The following is an 18,886-nucleotide window of genomic DNA, read 5'->3' on the forward strand; positions in this document are numbered from 1 at the left end:
TACTAAATTGGTTTTAGTGGCGTTGAAGAACACCTAAAAGACACCTATTTCCTGCATATATGTATTTCGAAAATTAAAAAAAAAAAATTTAAGATTGTTCAGCTAGCTTAACAGCGCTGAGCTAGCTGAAAAACACATTTTTGCGAATTTCTCGGAAACCAATGGAGCTACTAAATTAGTTTTAGTGGCGTTGAAGAACACCTAAAAGACACCTAATTCCAGCATATATTTGGAGAATTTAAAACCTAAATTTAACGATGGGTCAGCTAGGTTTACGTAAACCCACACATTTTTGCGAATTTCTCGGAAACCAAAGAAACACCTAAATTAATTTTGGAGGCCCTAATTAACACCTAAAAGACACCTAATTCCTAGCTAATTTTTATTGATTTTTGGCGACTTGGGTCAGCTAGGTTTATGGACGTAATAAAAACCCAATGCTATCTTTAGCACAAGTTGTCGCCGGCACCACTAAGGTCGGTGTTATGCAGACAAATGCCGGCTGCTTAGTTTACTCGGAGGTGGGTATGTCGAGTTTGGCACAGGATTGCACGTTCATTATGGTTTTCATGGCTATTGCCAACACGAAATGAGAATTTCAGATGAACATAACGTGTACAATTAATATATTTTTTATGCTATCGTATAGGCAATTAACTGTGCCCTTATCCTTGAGGCTCCTACAGCATAAATTCAGTTCTCTGGCTTTCGGTATCACGGCAACTTTTGTGTATAGCCTCAATTGTCTAAAATTTTTGTATACGTATGACAACACCGAATTTGCTGCAGTTTCACCAAATAAAATTAGTTTGCTGTGAGAGTCGCCAAACTCGCTCTCTCCGAGTTTGCTGCAACAGCAATTGTACGCAGTTTGCCAAACAAAATTTCAGCAAAACAAATACAAGCCACTCCAAGATAAAAAAAAAAAAAAACAAATCAAAACAATAACATCAAGTATAAAAGAAACCACCAAAAATAGTCAAACAGGGCAAAAAAATAATTACAAATCTGCAACTTCCTCCCCGAAATCGCTAAGAAAAATCAATTCGCCACAAGCATTGACCAGCATCAACTCATCACCAGAAAGAGACTTTCGCACTCCACCTAGCGCGTCTCCAGCAGTTAGACATCGAAATTACTGCATGTAGACAAATATTCTCCAAATATCCCGACCTCAATGTCCTACTTACACCCCAGACTTACAAACACTCTGCCGAGCCAAAAACAAAATCAGTAAACCCACCAACCAGCTCCAAAAACTACCATTAAAGTTTATATTTTAATATCATGCTCTCAATATTACAGTGGATTATGAATGGGTACACAAACAACTACCACCAACTCGAACTTCTCCTTAACCGTTATTCCCCCTCGATCCTACTCCTAAATGAAACCCATGTCCCTCACAATCACCCCTACACTTCTAAAAACTACGCTGGATATTTCAACAACCTTCCCCATAACACCACTAAGAAAAAGGCAATGCTATCGTAGTGAGAAGAAATATATCAGTGTTTCCCTCTTGAAAAAACTACATTTTATCGCCTTTAAAAAAGTACTAAACTACCTCATTCCCTATTCCAAAACCGATTTGCAATCACTGAACAATTCTTTGACATTTACTCTATTCTTATCGTTGGAAACTGAAAATTAAATTAGAAATTTCAACATTAATTCGGCAAAAAAACATCGGTTTAGAGTTCTCCCCAAGGATTTGTAGTTATTTTGGTCGGTGCTTCCTTCCGCTGCAATTCCGTCTGTGGTTCACTGCCACTGGCCTTGCTTTTTCAACGATATAACTGTTTTCTTGGTAAGTTTAGATGGAAGATTTAAACAAGAACTACGTATTTAACTATGCATCTATTCCCCAGTGATTTTTTCTGCTGCAATCCCGTCTGTGGTTCACTGCCTCTGGCCCTGCTTTTCCAACGATATAACTGTTTTTTTGGTAACTTCTACCGCTAAGACTTTGTTGCTTTTTCCCTTTTCCCTAAAAACATAATAGTGCTACAAAGCTCAATAACAATATGGAAACAAATGTTAATAAGCCACAATAATATTGACAATAAATAAGATTTCACTACGATTGAATTTTCTATTAGTAACAGGGTAGTTATAGTGAATGTTTTATTCGATAACTAAAACTATATTTGATGTTTGTAGCGATAAAAATATGCCTAAATCAGCCAAATACCCTATGTGGGTCGGCTGAATCAGTAAAACGTGACAGTAGTTGACTTTTGAGGTTAATATATCGGTCTTGAGTTGGTAAGGTTTTTAAAAAATCCGCAGCTTCCTTTAAAGCATCGCTGCTAATTGCTGAGAAAACCAGATTGTATTTACCGACATAAGATGTGGTCTTGTACGACTGAAAGGTGGCCTCAATTTGTAGAAACCATTTGTCTGTCATCTCAGTTCAGAACGGTCGCAGCTTGCATTGCGATGCAAGCTCCACATCTTTAGTTGGCATTTTGTTCGATGAAATATTCTCCCCATCCGTCGATTCGCCCTTTTGTCGATTCCGTCATGTTGTAACGACTCGGGGTCACCACTAATTTTTTGGTTTTGGAAGTTTGACTATAATTATAGGACATTGTGTTTAATAAACTAAATTACCATTTATTGCATAAGTACTACGTTATATATACTACTTTCGCGAATTTAGCTTATCATAATATACCGTTTGTAACTATTTATATGCAAAATTTTATATGAAAAATAGTACCAAATTTCGTACTACTTCGCAAAGCGGGCTTTTTTTCTTCCCGTTTCTCTCGTGCTTCCATATTACAACCTTTTGTAAGGGAGCTGTCGACATGAGCTGACACTACGTACAACACCTTGTATAATTCCACCATGCACATCAATTAATTCAATGTCAATGGCAGTCTACAAAATTAAAAATTAAAATGCCTCATTACATTTAACGGATAGGATTGAGCATGATTCAATAATGAAAGGTTTTGTAAGAAAAACTTTCTCTCGCTCTAATTTTATCAATGACACTCCCACCCTACTCCTAAAAACAAAAACAGTGATATTTCTTTTCCAAATTTCTTTGCAAGTTTTAAGAACATTTTTAAATTGTTAGTAGTGAAATTTTTACTTTTTAAATTTGAAGAAATGTTTGTTCTGCATTCGCTGGCGCCAACAAGACAAAATGGGTGAGAATCGTTGGACTACAGAAATTCAATGTTAAGAGACGAAATTCCCTTAAATGCCGAAATGTATTTGTCGATATTCGTGGAGACCTCTTGATTCTGCCAAGTCGCTGTAAAGTAAAGCGTTCAATGAGCCAACGAAGGTATTTAGGTATTGTACTCCACGACACAATCCTGGTGTCTCCGAATGAGATTTTGACGCAATATAACATTGCCAAACCGCATCCATAGGCCCAATCGTCACACGACAGCTCGGTTTAGTCAATGGCGCGATGTAATTGCACACTCAAAAGGTGTACGCACGAGGCGAATGTTGGCTGGCGACCAACTTTATTGAAAGCGATTAGCTGAAAGTAGAATGCAAAGTTGAACAATACAAACGCCTTTTTATGGCGAATATTTTAATATTTTTTTATATTTTGATATTTTTAGTCATTCAAATTTTTTTTCGTGCAACCCGGCGGGAGTTGAACGCAAAAGTTGCCTGAAAAATCGCCTCGTGCGAAAGCCCCATTACGCCACTTCTCATTTGACGATGTAGATCACGTTCCCTATCTCAGTCGTTCAGTAGCTGCGTGCTCTGAGTTCGTCCGGCACCAATCGCCAACTGCGGCTGTGCAAGCCAGTGTTGAATATTTTCCCCAGAACATAAAAAGTGCGACATCAAAGAATTCGAAACAATCGAGCCATAACCGCGAAAGAAACGTAAGCTCCAAATTTTTTTATTTGCCGTTTTTTTGTTTAATAAATATTGCATATTTTCCGCAAACAAATAGCTTCTTCATGTCCATCAACTGGCAAACAAATACAACAAAAAAAAAGCTGAAAGTGGACCATCCATTCTCGAGTTATGCGCCATCTGACGTACGCAAGTTTGGTATAAACATAGAAATATTTATTTTTAATAACAATAGGGGGTTATATTCGATGTAAATAAGCTTGTTTAAATTAAATAATTAAATCAAATTCGTTTTTGTTTTAAAATACCACCATTCACTATTATCCACACGTTTTTATAGAATTTAGCTCCCATTTTAGGAAGTGTGATTGAATTCTTCCCCTTTTTCTTCTGCTTCCAAAAACCATCCCTGTGGGTGGGAGTGCCAAATTTTAGAAAAAAGCTACTTACAAAACCTTTAATAATTGAATCATGAGGATTGAGTACGTAGGAGAAGTACAAAAATATGAATTAAGAAACAATTGTGATTTTAGAATTAGGTATACGAGGCGATATATATAGCATTTAAGCAAAAATGTGTAGAATTTATTAGCAGTATAATACTAATAATAAATAATAATAATAAAAAATAATAATGCGCAGCACGATCGCAAACCTCAACTGCGACGCCACTCACCACCATCACAGACGGCACCCACCTCTGCAGCGCACACAACCAATGGCGACACGACCACATACATCTCTTACACCCCGCATTATCACACGTCTCCCGAACCACATGAAGCTCCTTCAATTTAACTGCAACGTGCTTCAGAGCAAGATCGAGGAGATAACCGTCTTTATGGGAAGGCATGGTGTACTGATAGCTGCGATCCAAGAGACGAAGTTGCACAGCAATTCAACATTGTTGAATTGTGCCGGGTACAACGTGCACCGTCGAGATCGCGAGCGAGATAATGGTGGTGGCTTAGCGTTCATCACGCACCACACCGTGTAGTATCGTCTTCTCGAAGCAGACATCGACCGCAGGGATACCACACTAGAATGTCAGAGCATTGCTATCCGGTAAGGCGATGTTGAGCTCGAAATATTCAACGTTTATATACCCCCCTGTCACCTGCTGCCCGGCAGGATATCAACCTGACATAGGTGCGCTCCTCAGAGGTGAAAACCGAATGGTAGTAGGTGACTTTAATGCGCACCACGATCTTTGGCACTCAAGCCTGTCAAACGATCGTAGGGGAACCGATCTGGCTGAGCAGATAGACGATTCGACATTCTGCACAATGAACGACGACGCACCCACCAGGATTATGGGCAGCTGCTGCAGCTCGCCAAACATAACAATAGTCAGCGCTGGTCTGATAAACAGCATATCATGGCGACCTATGCTGATCTTGGCATCAGATCATCTGCCCATAGTCATCTCGATCGATAAACCAACCGACTTTGCTTCCGCGGAGCATCGACAGCTGAAGGCCACCGATGCAGTGCTGCGAATTGCAATATATTTGTAGAACATTCATTATTGTGCAAATATGTTTATAACATAAAATAAAATAAATAAAATATTTAATATTAACTAACAGAAAGGAGAATTCCTTTTAGTAAGGGATATAATTCCTGAAGGCCGCCAACGTATAAATGTGTTCTGTGCAAAAGGTGTTGCCCCCAATTTCTTCAGCAACACAGAAAGGAGAATTCTACATAGTAAGGGTTACAATCCCTAAGTGCGGCCGAAGGCCGCCTAAGCAGAATTAACTTTTTCAATAGAAGCCTCTGGATCCGGGGGTCTTCGCCTTTTTGCACAAGAAATGTTATATACCCTTGGAGGTCCCGTCTTGTCAGGCAACACGGAAAGGCCCAAATCAGCAACTCTAAACATGCAAAACGCAAGTAAATATTGTGTTTTTTGACAATTTTTGTAAAGGCTCCCTAGAGACCTATAAGGCGTAATCATTTGGGAGTTACATTTTTTAAAACGGCAGTTCATGCCCTCCCTAAAATGGGGTGTGGGAGGAGCCACGACCCTACCGCTCCGCCCACCAGGCACAAAACGATCGGCCGTTAAGGAAGTTTTGATATATTTAATGTACAGATTTTACATACCTAATAAATTTCCTGTCAATGGTGATGTATTCGCCCCGCTGGTAGTACTTAAAAACTCCTTCAAAATATACAAAACTCGCCGCCCGCGGGTACTTCGCTTACAACGAGTGCTAAGCCGTTTAACCCTATTTAGTTGACTGGTTTGGAAGACAGACTCGACTAAGTTCACGATTAAACCGATTCTTTACCCGAACGCCTTAACGCTGAAAAAGTTGAGAGCAACTGCAGCCGATATTGCTCTAGGACAGAGGCACAAAAATCGACGGTAATTGATGGAACACTGGCGCAGGTACTTTGCACTTAACTATTGACACTTTTTTTAATATAGATATGTAGGTATACAACTCTTTTACACTTTTTTGGAATTGCTCATCGAATCCAGCGCTAACGTTTGCACTGCGCAAAAACTTAAATACTCATAACTGAATTTCCAACAAACAATAGAAAAAGTTTAGCCCTTTTAACGATACTCGTATTTGGCCAGCATAAAAAACAAAAGACCAAAGCAACTTCGACTCGCATTTATGTATATTTATACGCGTTTATATTTTAACTAATGACAAGCTGCTTTGTAGTCCGAATGTAATTTATTAATTTTTTATTTGTTAGGTTGATAAATGTTTTTGATCACTCTTGTAAAGCCTTTTTACACTTCCCTACGCCAGCACTTTCGTCTATGTACGTTCGAAAATTGCAATTTTTTTTAAACATTTCGTCAACTTCTATCTTTTGGCAAGGCTTGCGGTGGGTGCAAGCATTGCAGATATACTGCCTAGTGGGAAATAAATAATGCGAAAAAAAGAGAGCGCTATATATTTGTGTTGCGCTTTGTGCAGAATGACAGTTAAAAACACAGTACGAATGAAAATTAATTATGAGTCATCTGTTAGAGCTACCAAGTACCTGAATTATGGAAGCAACCATTCTGTCCGGAATTCGATATAAGCATGCCTATTCTAAAGGCTCTGTTATGCATACTTGGCATTGCATGCACTGCTATACCATTTTTACGTAGAAATCAAAAACCAACAGACTTCTACGTATGTAGGGCTGTGCGTTCGATAACCGATTAAGGCTCTGTTATGCATACTTGGCATTGCATGCACTGCTATACCATTTTTACGTAGAAATCAAAAACCAACAGACTTTTACGTATGTTATGCTGTGCGTTGGGTAACCGCTTACACGCGAAGCTCATTTAACAGATTCCTTATGTGACAACTCTCAAGCAATGCCAAGTATGCATAACGGAGCCTTTACACGCGAGGCTCATTTTACAGATTTCTTATGTGACAGCTCTCAAGCCATGCCAAGTATGCATAACGGAGCCATGAATTTCGATTACGTTCCAGCATTCCGCTACGCAACAATCTGTGTTACGGTCGAATCGAAAGAAGAAGAGGAAGACAGAAAACATCTGCGAAATCAACTCTTTGAATAGGAAACAAAACCAAAGAAATATTTTCCAACAAACTATAGCAGCACAGTATACTGTGGCCGTACTGCGATGAACATGATGTCGATGGGATATAAACATTTTTTTCGCAACTTTTCATACCCTTCCTCCCGTAAACGGGGTTTCCCTTTTTCTAGCCCGCGCTCGCACTTTCGCTACTGCGCGGGCAAAAAAGTGCCCATGTCTGATGTAGACGATTCCCGCCGCTCCTGCGACAAGGAACCAGAAGCCCTGCGGCATATCCTCTTAGAATGTGACACGGTGTCGAGAAGAAGGTAACACACTCCTGGGAAAGCTGTAGCCGGAGGCGTCAGACATTCACTCTCTACAGCCCTCGAAACTGCTTGATTGCATCAGAGCACTAGGGCTGGACAAGGTGTTGTGCGAGCTCTGAGGGCATAATAGACCTAAGGTCGCAGTGCACATTCCCTAACAAATATATCTATCTATCTATGTAATTATTTTCTGCCAATTTCCATATAAAATTAAAGAAATGCAAATCATTTTGAAATTCACTCGGAAGTGAATTACAGAACCTGCCCGATTGCTTGAGATTTAGCTGATTACGTTTTCGTCCCGTGCGAATGCCTTAGTTTTTTGTAATTATCTTAAAAACTAGTGGCCTTATTCATAAAAAATAAAGTAGGTTTAAAGAGCTTTATAAATTGAGGTTTTCATACATTTTTCAATTTATAAACCTTTTATACAGCTACTTTATTTATTATGAATAAGGCCATAAATATTTCCCCAAAATCCACTTCAGAACTAGTTATGGGGCTAATTAAGAGCTATAAGTAAAGCGTACTGTCAAAATAAAATAGGTTTTAGATTACGGTCGTAACTTTTAAAAATTCAAAATTCACTTTTTGATTGATGATAGATTTCATTGAAATAAAAAAAAATATTAGTCACGAATTTTTCCATTTCAGTGACCATGTTTGTTACGTCTTTTCAGGGGACGATAGGTATGTATGTGTTTTTAGTATGCTTTAAAATACAAATTTATGCATAATTGTATAGTCATACACACATATGTGTATGTATGTATATGCGTTAAAAATAAATGTATCCTTTAAAATAAACCAAAAAATATCTGAAGTTAAATTCAAACGTTTTTTTTTATAAAACGCGGTTATTTTAAATGATCGACACCTAAGAATGAAAGCTCGTTCCCACGGCAGTCGGGTCTACCTAACAAGAACGACCGAGATTAATATCTGCCCAATGGCTGTCACCACATCACCATTCCCTAAAAACCCTGTATTTGGAATTTGTATGCTGATACAACAAGAACAACAAAGCTCGAAGAGTCTAGGGTTATTATACTTTATTATTTTTTTACATTAGCAATAATTATTGGCACAATTAATTGTTACATATTTTATTTTTATTGTTACCAAAAAGAAATTAAATGTGCTTAAATGTTTACATAAACCCTTCGAAAATATATTGTGCCTGCGAACCGCCTGCCGGTTAGCCGGAGCTTGTGAAACTGCGCTAAATGTTTGAAATTTCGCATAATCCTGACGGGAAGTGAGGTAACTTTTTCTCAACTAACGAATGTATACATCGAAGTATTTCTAAAGGCTTCACATTTGCTAAAATGCTAAAATTTTATGTAAGAGAATTATAGCTAAGTATTGCAATTGAAACAAAAGATTTATTATTGTTTTTGTTTTATTTATGTCCTTCTTAGATTCATTATAATGCTTTTTATGTATTTCTATGCTTAACTTCAACTTCCTTTGTAACTAAAATCAAATTACTCCCGAATAGCTTTTGTATAATGGCTGACTGGTTTACATCCGTAACACATTTTTACAAAAGACTAATTACTTAAATCAAAAATAATCCAGCGAAAACAGCATATCAAAACAATGATAAGTTAAATTTTTATCCACAGTAGAATTAATGGAAACCAGCTCACAGTTGAAAAGAAAAACAACAAAAAGTTGTAAATATTCTTTAAAATCAAATCAAAGTGAATTATTTCGCCCAACCTTTGCTTAAATAAAAAAATTATAGTTTAAAAAACTAAAACCTCCCTATTATAATTGCCATTCGTACTGTCATCAGGTATGTAACTTGAGAATAGAAATCGTTGCATCTTTTAGGCGCACCAATATTACATAGTTACATCCCGAGCTAATAAAAGGTAAAAATTATAGTTTTTCAGGAATAATTTGAATTTTTAAATTGTGATATTCTAGGAAGGTACGCTAAATGTTCATTAAACGAAACTTATCAATGCGCTTGCTGACACATTCAGCCTTATCCTGAGTTTCGCTAAAAACGAAATCGATCCAAATTGTTTCATCCACTCGTAGTGAATACACATGAGCGAAAAGAGAAAAGTTAATAGTTGCGTTCCAGCAGCAGTACGAATAGCAGGAATTTACAGGATTTTACAGGAAGCTGTTCCCGCATGACACCTTACATAAGGTTTATTAATGGCGAAAACAGCTGTTCCTGTAAATCCTGTAAAATCCTGCAAAACCTGCTATTCGCAACTACTGCTGGAACGCAACTAATGATTTGGGGCGAAAATGAAACTCATGATAAGGCTGATTAATTTGAAAACTACTTTCTGGGGATATAAGAAAAATTCGCACAAACACTTTCACCTATGCATTCATTTAATTCACACATACACATCCAAGCGAACATTACCACGACCACGCCTACAAAGCACTGCACCAGCTGTTTCATGCATCGTTTGTTCCATAATTCGTACGAATAAAACAGCTGCGATATCTCTAGGTTTAGATGTGCAACAGTTGTTGGCGTTTCATTGTGTGTTGATGCTTCAATTGGTAAAAACCGTTTTTGTTGTTGTGGATGTGGCCGGTAGCTTACGTCTACATTGGATTCTCACGAGATAATACAATTACTCTTCTCCTGTGGATTGCCATTCTCGTTCTCAATTGATACTAATAACCGATGAAAGATGTCGGCAACAGACTGGAATTGGAAAGATATTAATGATTTTAGTTAAACTAACGGTTCATTATTTTACCTCATTCTGCTTAGCTGACGTTTCCAAAAATATTGCCCGCCAAGATTCAGCCAGTTTTCGTCCCTCTTCCGTTGTCACTGTGCGCTCCTGGTGTAAATCGGTTTTGTTGCCAACTAATACAACAGGTACACTATGCAAAAATGTGTTTAGTAAAAATATTTTAAGTACTTATTGAATATACTATCTAATAAGTTGATTTTTTTTATTGCTTTGCTTACTATTTTTTCCCCATTACATCCAATAACTTTTCGTAGATGATTTTAATGACTTCAAACGACTTTTGGCTGGTTATGGAATAGACAAGCACATAGCCGTGAAAGTCCATGCTATATTGCACAGGGAATATACTGTACTCATCCTGACCAGCTGTGTCGACCACTTTTACGTCGTAGTCCTGCGAATTGACGCGCGCAACTTTTGTAAATGCTGAAAATTAAAACCAAATTTTTAATACACCGGAACACTCTAATACTTATCCATAGATTCTTAAATATGGGTGGAAATCATTCTAATTACTAATTTTTATTTTTATTTGACTTGCTCTGTATGTATGTTTGTTTGTTTGTTAGGGGCAAATCAATTTTTAAACTACTTCCGGATGACCTAGAGACTTCACAGTTGGCTAAGAACCCGATGACACTGCAATAGGAAAGATGACTTAATCCGATAGTTGGCGCAGAAGTCGAGATAGTTGAAAACTCCGTATTTGTAATCCGATTTGGTTCAGATTTAGAGCGTTGCCCATAGATGGTGCAACATCGAGATATTCGGTAAACCAGTATTTATGGTCCAATTTCGTTCATATTTAGGAAGCTTTTTTTCAAAAATATTTTTTTTTACTATTAACTTATTTGCGACTATTTAAGAAGCCTTGCAGAATATAATAATAACATCTCAAGGACTTTAAATACCGATTTTTCGCTTCCTAGAAGTTTTATTAAGTCATCCCTCGGAACTTATTTTTCATAATTTTATCCACTCTACATTTTATTAATTTTGTGATACTACTTAGCCTAATTTCTAGTGTGTAATACTGTATACGGCCGCTGTGGTGTAGTGGTAAGCAGTGCGCGCTTTCAAACATCAGCCCCTGGGTTCAAGCCCTGGTCAAAGCAACATCCCAAAAAATATAGAAAAAGGTTTTTTTCTTAACAGCGGTCGTCCCTCGGCAGACAATGGCAAACCTCCGAGTGTATTTCTGCCATGAAAAACAGCTTCTCATAAAAATACAATCGCCGTTCGGAGTCGGCGTAAAACCGTAGGTCCCTCCGCTTTGATGAATATGAATAACCGTGGATATAACAGGTGCGGGTTTTTATTGACCCGACACTTGGCTTAATATTACAAAAGGCAGACGGCACACTGGCCGAGAAGCTAGTAATCTCAGCCTGTGTCACAATAAAACTTAAAAACGCTTTGAAAGGCTTTATAGTTTCATACGGCCAAGCTGTCATCAGGGCCTTGCCCAAAAGGATGATCGCATCCAGGCTCGTCAAGGAGTGTTTAGTTATTCGTCTAATAAAAATTGGTCGGTTTGCGGTTCGGATCAATTAATTAGTACAAACAAGTAATTTTTAAGCAAAAAACAAAACCATATAATAATTGTAGATTATCGTTAATTTCTTCATCATCCGATGATCGGATTTAAACCAAATTAATATTGGACCACCTGTGAGGTAACACCTTTCTTAAAAAAAAATAATTATAGAAATCGGTTAATGTGGTCCAAAGTTATGCGGTAACATACATAAAAAAAAAAAAATAAAAAATTAAACGAATTGAAAACTTTTCTCCTTCTTAAGTCGGTTAAAAAAAAATCGGTTAATCCGGTTTAAAATCGGTTCGCTTCCCTGAAATTTGTATATGGCACACATTCAATAGGGTGTGGTCGCGCGACTATAAATTTATGTACATACATCGACCGCACCACATCGATGTGTTCATACAAGAATTTTGTGAATTCGAGGTAATAACATTCGCTGCCACCGAAACCATTACATACGTGGCAAAAGGAGATTTGGTAGAGGTACATATCTCCTATTAACTTCAATAGTGTCATAACTCAAATAACCAAACTTTTGAAAAACGTATTTAAAGTTTTGTATTTTGTATACCGACACCTGAGTTGAAGATCGACCTATCTCGGCAGCTAGATCGAAAACGCCGTATCTCAGAAATCTTTTTAAGAACTCTCTACCTCAGAATTCAATTCAAAAACGTCCTATCTCAGCTGCCGATTTAAAAACGCCCTATCTGATATAGGGCGTTCTTCAACCAAATTCTGAGATAGGGCATTTTTCAATGAAATTCTAAAATAGGGCGTTCTTCGACCAAATTCTGAGATAGCGTGTTTTTCAATAAAATTCTAAATCAAATTCTGAAGTAGGGCGTTCTTAAAAAGTTTACTGAGATAAGACGTTTTCGAGCTGGCTGCCAAGATACGTAGGTCGATCTTCTACTCAAGTGTCGATATCCAAAATTTCCCTCCCCACTTTCCCACTACCAATTCACAACAGAGCAGTTTTTCCACTTAACAACACTATCCTTCAGGTCGCGTATTTTTTAACCGACCTGGCTGAACTCGGATAAATAGCCGAGTTTGTGTTGTTGCTTTGCGTGTATTTCGTCATTTAAGCGAGTGTTGTTTTGTAGCTCGGTTGCAAAAGAATGCACCATTAGGCTATTAAGCCGTCATCGATTCGCTACTTCTCGCTCGCTATGTTTGAGTTCCGGTCGCTTAAAGAAGAATTTTGCATGTGAAAGCAACTACAAAGTTAGCTCTCACAGACAGGCCCTGAACGGCATTCACAGGGACGCAGTCTCGAGTTATGTAGACTCAAGACCTGTGAATGCCGTTCCAGGCACACAAACACCGGACATTGACGCGACGGAGCTCCATCTGCCTCGGGAGACCAGAACAAGAATAGCCCAACTTCGCTCTGGCTACTGCAGCAGGCTAAATTCCTACCTGAGTAGGTTAAATGCGGATGTGCCAAACGAGTGTCCGCAAAATCAAGTTTTTGGGTTGCGATAGTTTTTTTTTTTAGTAATGAGCGATATATTCTTATGTATGTACATTAAGGATGTTTCGAATGTCATATTTTTCATATTCGCGAATGGGAATTTTCGGAATGCGATTGTGCGAATGCGAATGTTAGGAATAATATTAAAAAAGCTATAATAAACTTAAGTCATCGTTTTTATTACTTAAAAATTTTGTAAATGAGTATTAGAACACTGATCGAGTGCTAGGTTACGCACAGTGATTAAGTCTAGAGGTCAAAGTTCAAAAGGGGCATATGATATTTTAAAATAATGTAATTTTGCTGCCTTTTCCCCCCTGAGCCGATTTCTTATAGGCTCGTATATAAGGCCGGCTCCACTGAACAATTGCTCACTTGGAACCAGAGCTGGGTCGTAATGATTCCTTTAGGAATTAAATTACTCCCAAATACAAATTACAAGGAATTGTAATTAGGAATCAATTCCTTCAGTCCACAGCAAAGGAATCGATTACTTTCTCAATTCCTTGAAGTAATTTCAAATGTAATTGTTTTTTTTTTTCATTCCATTTACAAGGAATTTCATATTGTAATTGGAATAAATTACTTTCTAGTAATGTAATTTTTTTTTTCCAATTCCTTTGAAAGGAATTGAAAATGTAATTGATTTTTTTTTATTCCATTACCTGGAATTGCAAGAGTACTTTAGTTTTTTCAATTACTCAAAGGAATTGTAAAATTAATCGAGAAACTGAAAGTTCATTCACGAATGTACAATGTGGAATTTTTGTTGTGGTCAAAGATTAAAATCGAAAGCACACATTGGACATCTTCTATGTATGTCTTATATATATATATATATATAAATGTTGTGTTCGTTGTCACGGTCATCAAAACTCGAGAACGGTTGAAACGATTTTAATATATTTTTTTTTTTATTATTCGGTATAATAGTTGCGTTCCTTATCTCCCAGAAGTAGTCAGAAAAAGTTAGATTTAGTCCAAAAAGCGTTCCTTAACTCGAAAATGACAGCAAAAATGAGAGAGCAAGACTCAGTGAGAGTGACTCTCTTCAGTCCGAAGTAGTCAGATTTAGTCAGAAGAATTTTTTCTGGCAAAATCCTGAAAAGTGTCAAACTCAACTGAATTTAAATTAACGGAAATTAAAAAATACGCAAAGAGTGAGAATAATCTAAAAAGTAAAAAAAGGTTTAATGAAAGTGCTTATTGTGCTTGTGCTTGTGTGAATGTGTTTTGTACAAACATTTCCATTCTTATTTGATGTTAGTTTTGTTGTTGCCATTCTTTGCACTAAAAATTTGGATTTTTGCCTTCCTTTACTTTTCCTGTTATTCTCTTTTAGTGAGCGCATTTTGCTTACGCTCTGGCATTTTGACACTATTCAGATTTTAGTCCAAAAAGACAAGGAATGAATCTAATACCAGAACCAATGACATCGCAAAAATTTGAAGGGTTGCCACCTATTTTAAAAATTTTAAACCCAATTATATTGATAAAATTAATGAATTGTTACAATATGGGTATCAAGTTAAAGAGCGTAAAATTCATATCTCAATTCGCCTTGGTAGAGAAGTTTTACAGAAACGAGCTACATATCTGTCAATTTGTCGTATTTTGGTTTAGTTTTCCACCAGACGAGAGGATTTCCACCGAGATGCGTTCGTTTTTCTTTAATGGCCCTCTTATGTATGGCAACTGGGGTCTAGTTGCTGGTCTAGTAGCCATGGCTACCAGTATTATGTATAGCGATTAATCTCAATATACAGAAAAGCGCAGAAAACATCCGAATATACTTTTTTGACAAGAATTTTTCCCAAGTAATTGGCAACTTTGCTCCAATGTGTTGAACAATTTATGTTAACAAACCATGTTATTTTTAAATGCGCACATTTTGATGAAGTAAAGGAACCCTTATGTCCTCTTTAAAAAATTCAATTATTTAAACTGCCTATTAGGAAGTAAAGATACAAAATATTTGGAAGCATAAATTAACTTTATGCACTAAGTACAAATAGACAGAAAGTTTTAGCAGGAAACTATATTTTTAAAACACAAACAGTCAAAAAAAACATGCTAAGGAAAAAAGAAACAAAAAATAAATAAATAAAAATAAAAGACCTGTAAATATGTAGGGAAAAGTAGATGTACTGTAGATTATATAAACAAACTATCTTAAAATTTAGATTTTTGACTTCAAATGTACTTAAATGTAGTCATGCATGCTATCTATATGTAAAAAAAATACTGAGTTCACCAACTTTATATACCTCGAAGGTGTAAAGCAAAATATAATATTTCCTTCTCTAACGGCGGCTTAAATCGAGGTTTTGTCAAGATTGTTGCACCAAACGAAAGACAAACACACTGATCCTTTTAAAAACCATTTAACCAAAATTTAATCATTCAATGCGATATAGAAATCTGGTACAAAATGGTTCCCAATTGAATGATTCTTGTTATTTTATATTATATGTAAATAGATGAAGGTGTATCAAATTCCATCACCTCCGAGTAAGTGGTTCCAGATAAAAGCGGTATGTAAATTGCGTTTTGTATAGGAGATGCCTCATCCCCCTTTCGAACACACTCCACTTTTCGCAATAAGTTCTGTAATGATAACATATATGCAGCTGTGTCAAATTTCAGCGCGTTAGCATAAGCGGTTACACATGTACCTGCAGGTAAGCGATATGAGAAGTTCAGTTTGAATGGGAGTTCCTCGCTACCTTTTTAAATTCCTGCCACTTTCCATCATAAGTACATTATTAATATCATAAATACCTACTTAGCTGTGACGAATTTCGGGACGTTTGCATAAGCGGGTCCAGAGAAAAGCGATATGAGAACTTCAGTTTGTATGGAAAGTGTCACGCCCCCTCTTCCAAAATTCACATCTTTTCGCCGAAAGTACGTTACTAATAACATATCGCACAACGTCTTCAAAAGTCACAACTCAAAATTTTGCATTTTTGAGATTATGCGCTAAAAATGTACACCGAGCTTTTATTTACCTTTGAACAAAAGCTGAAGCAAATCTTTGTTATAATTTGATTAAAAAAAACCTAAGGTAAAGTCGCCCTTGCCCATATGATTATCATGTGCTAAGAAATAGTTTTTCGCATTTTCTGACTAATGTATTATTTTGAGTTGTGACTCTTTTGAAGACGGTGTGCGATATGTTGCTGTGTCGAATTTCAGGACGTTAGCATAAGCAGTTCCAGAGATAGGCGATATGAAAATTTCAGTTTGTATTGCCAGTGCCAAGTCCCCCATTCCATTACCTACCACTTTTCGCCGTAAGTACGGTATTGATAACGTCTGATGCTGTGGCAAATTTCAGGACGTTAACATAAGCGGTTTCAGAGATAAATGATATGAGAATTTCAGTTTATATGGGCGATGACCCCCCCCCTTTCCAAAATTCTGCCACTTTTAGCCGTAACTACGGTATTGATAGCGTATGATGCTGTGGCAAATTTCATGACGCTAACATAAGCGGTTCCTGAGATAAATTATGTAAGAGTTTCAGTTTATAGCAGACGGGCTATGCCCCCTTTTCCAAAATCCGGCACTTTTCGCCGTAAGTGCGGTATTGATAACATATGATGCGATGTAAGAATTTCAGTTTGGGGTTCGCCATAAAAAGGGTATTTCCAATTTATGCATCCTTGTCAAGTTTCAGTTCCACAGCGTAATTTTCTTTAGAGATATATAGCTTTTCACATTTTAGCCTGTATGTCAGATGCCACGCCCCCTACGTAACGGGAATACCATTTCTAACTTAGGAAAAGTTATATGCTTTAAATCGGTATATGTTTTATTGAAATCGAGCGAACGGTGCCCTAAAAAAAAACAGTTAAATTTTTTTGTGGCGTATTTATATATAGATTAGAGAAGACTCTCTCCCATGTAAACGCTGGCAATCGCAAACATTCGTATCATTTGATGCGAATACGAATATCGACAACCATAATAGGGCCGATTAATCACAAAACTGCGTAATATGTTTTTGTATGCGGACTTTGAGAAATTCTCGCTTGAAAGTAAAACGGCCACTGGCGGAGAAATTCTGAAATGGTCTCTCATGACTCATGAGTGATCATACATGCTTGGCAAACATAATCAACATTATATGTAGGAATCATGTTTACCAAAAACCCCGAAATTCACAAAACCGATGAAGTCATTTAAATGCGTATGTACACCTAATTGTCATCGGTACTATGTGACTTGGTATATCAGGTATATCACTAGTTATTAGAGCTAATCGTATTTTAGCGTTAGCGCGCCTATTTCATTTACACATTGTTGAGGTTAGTAGTACTAGCGATAACACTAGAAATTTAATAAAAAGAGATTTGCATAGTAAGACGCGTTTAATAGCAAATAACATATGTATATATGTATACACATACCTATATGTATACGTTTACTTTTAGTACCAACTTATTTGTCCACTCAACTCTAACCTTTTAATTATTTACTAGCTTATTCATACTTACTATTTTCAATTGTTGGATCGTACGAGTCCACAAACTGACCCTCAACAAATTGTATACATAGTGATGATTTGCCTTCAATAACAACCAAAAAGAAAAACATATTAGACATCGATTATTAGCACAAAATACAACGTGAAAATCAAGTACAATTAAAGATTATATATGAAATCTACAAGTATGAATTAAAACCCCACAGTTTGCAAAGGCGATGTATGTACATAGATGGGCAATTTGACTCCAAGAGTGTACACATATCGTGCAGATTTCGATAATTTATTTAAGGACGTACATGCAGATCATGATTCAATAATAATTATTATTATTGAATCATGCATGCAGATGTACTAAAATTTATGTAATTTTATTTATCATTTTTATTTTATATATTAAAGCTATTTGCAAAATTTGGCAGTGTGTGACCCTGACGTCCTACCAACAGAGCTGTAGCCCATCATGGCGATATTGCGTTCCTTGAGTGGCATTTTGATGATTATAGTTGTAGTTTTCCTAAAACTTAAACCAAATTACGTGTTTATTTATTTATTTGATTAAAGAAAGAGACTCTTTTCCATTAATTGCGTTCTTATAAATTCATTACTTCACCCATGAACTTCTCCAAAAAAATTACAACTACGGTTGTGCACAATTTTCTTTTGTATTCTGCTTTATCACGATTTCTTGCAAGGCGCTTCCCATTCAGCTGTTTCGCAGGTGTTTTTATAGTGATCCTTATCATTCGCTTATAATTTAGCGACAACTTCACAGCTGAGCAGGTTTTGCTTCTCATTCTTGTCCTTATCAAATATTTGTTCAAAACGTACTGTACTATAAAGGTACACTTACACTTCGGTTGAAGAATTACAAAGAACGTAATTGTATAAGAAGCGACAAAGAACGTAAATGTATAAGAAGCGACGAAGAACGTAGTGTTGCAAATTAT

General features: G+C 36.7%; 2 protein-coding genes across 2 annotated transcripts in view; both read right to left on the bottom strand.

Moving 5' to 3' along the window:
• The window catches only part of LOC118744401 (probable serine/threonine-protein kinase mkcB), a 70,876-nt gene extending 64,170 nt beyond the window's left edge, over positions 1 to 6,706 (bottom strand). Inside the window, exon 1 of the mRNA XM_036477402.1 lies at positions 5,950 to 6,706. The gene's annotated coding sequence lies outside the window, so the exon portion shown is untranslated. The remainder of the gene's footprint in view (positions 1 to 5,949) is intronic.
• Positions 6,707 to 9,064: 2,358 nt separating this feature from the next.
• Positions 9,065 to 18,694, bottom strand: LOC118744427 (GTP-binding protein Rheb homolog). The gene is made up of 5 exons (XM_036477444.1): positions 18,380 to 18,694; positions 17,947 to 18,018; positions 10,640 to 10,847; positions 10,422 to 10,551; positions 9,065 to 10,366 (listed from the first exon to the last, which is right to left on the bottom strand). The coding sequence occupies exons 1-5, from the start codon at positions 18,426 to 18,428 to the stop codon at positions 10,277 to 10,279; spliced, it is 549 nt and encodes a 182-aa protein (XP_036333337.1). The 5' UTR covers positions 18,429 to 18,694; the 3' UTR covers positions 9,065 to 10,276.
• Positions 18,695 to 18,886: the final 192 nt, after the last annotated feature.

The sequence above is a fragment of the Rhagoletis pomonella genome, unplaced genomic scaffold (genome assembly GCF_013731165.1).
Source record: "Rhagoletis pomonella isolate Grant_MI unplaced genomic scaffold, Rhpom_1.0 Rhpom_scaffold_00001, whole genome shotgun sequence".
NCBI classification, from domain to species: Eukaryota; Metazoa; Arthropoda; class Insecta; order Diptera; family Tephritidae; genus Rhagoletis; species Rhagoletis pomonella.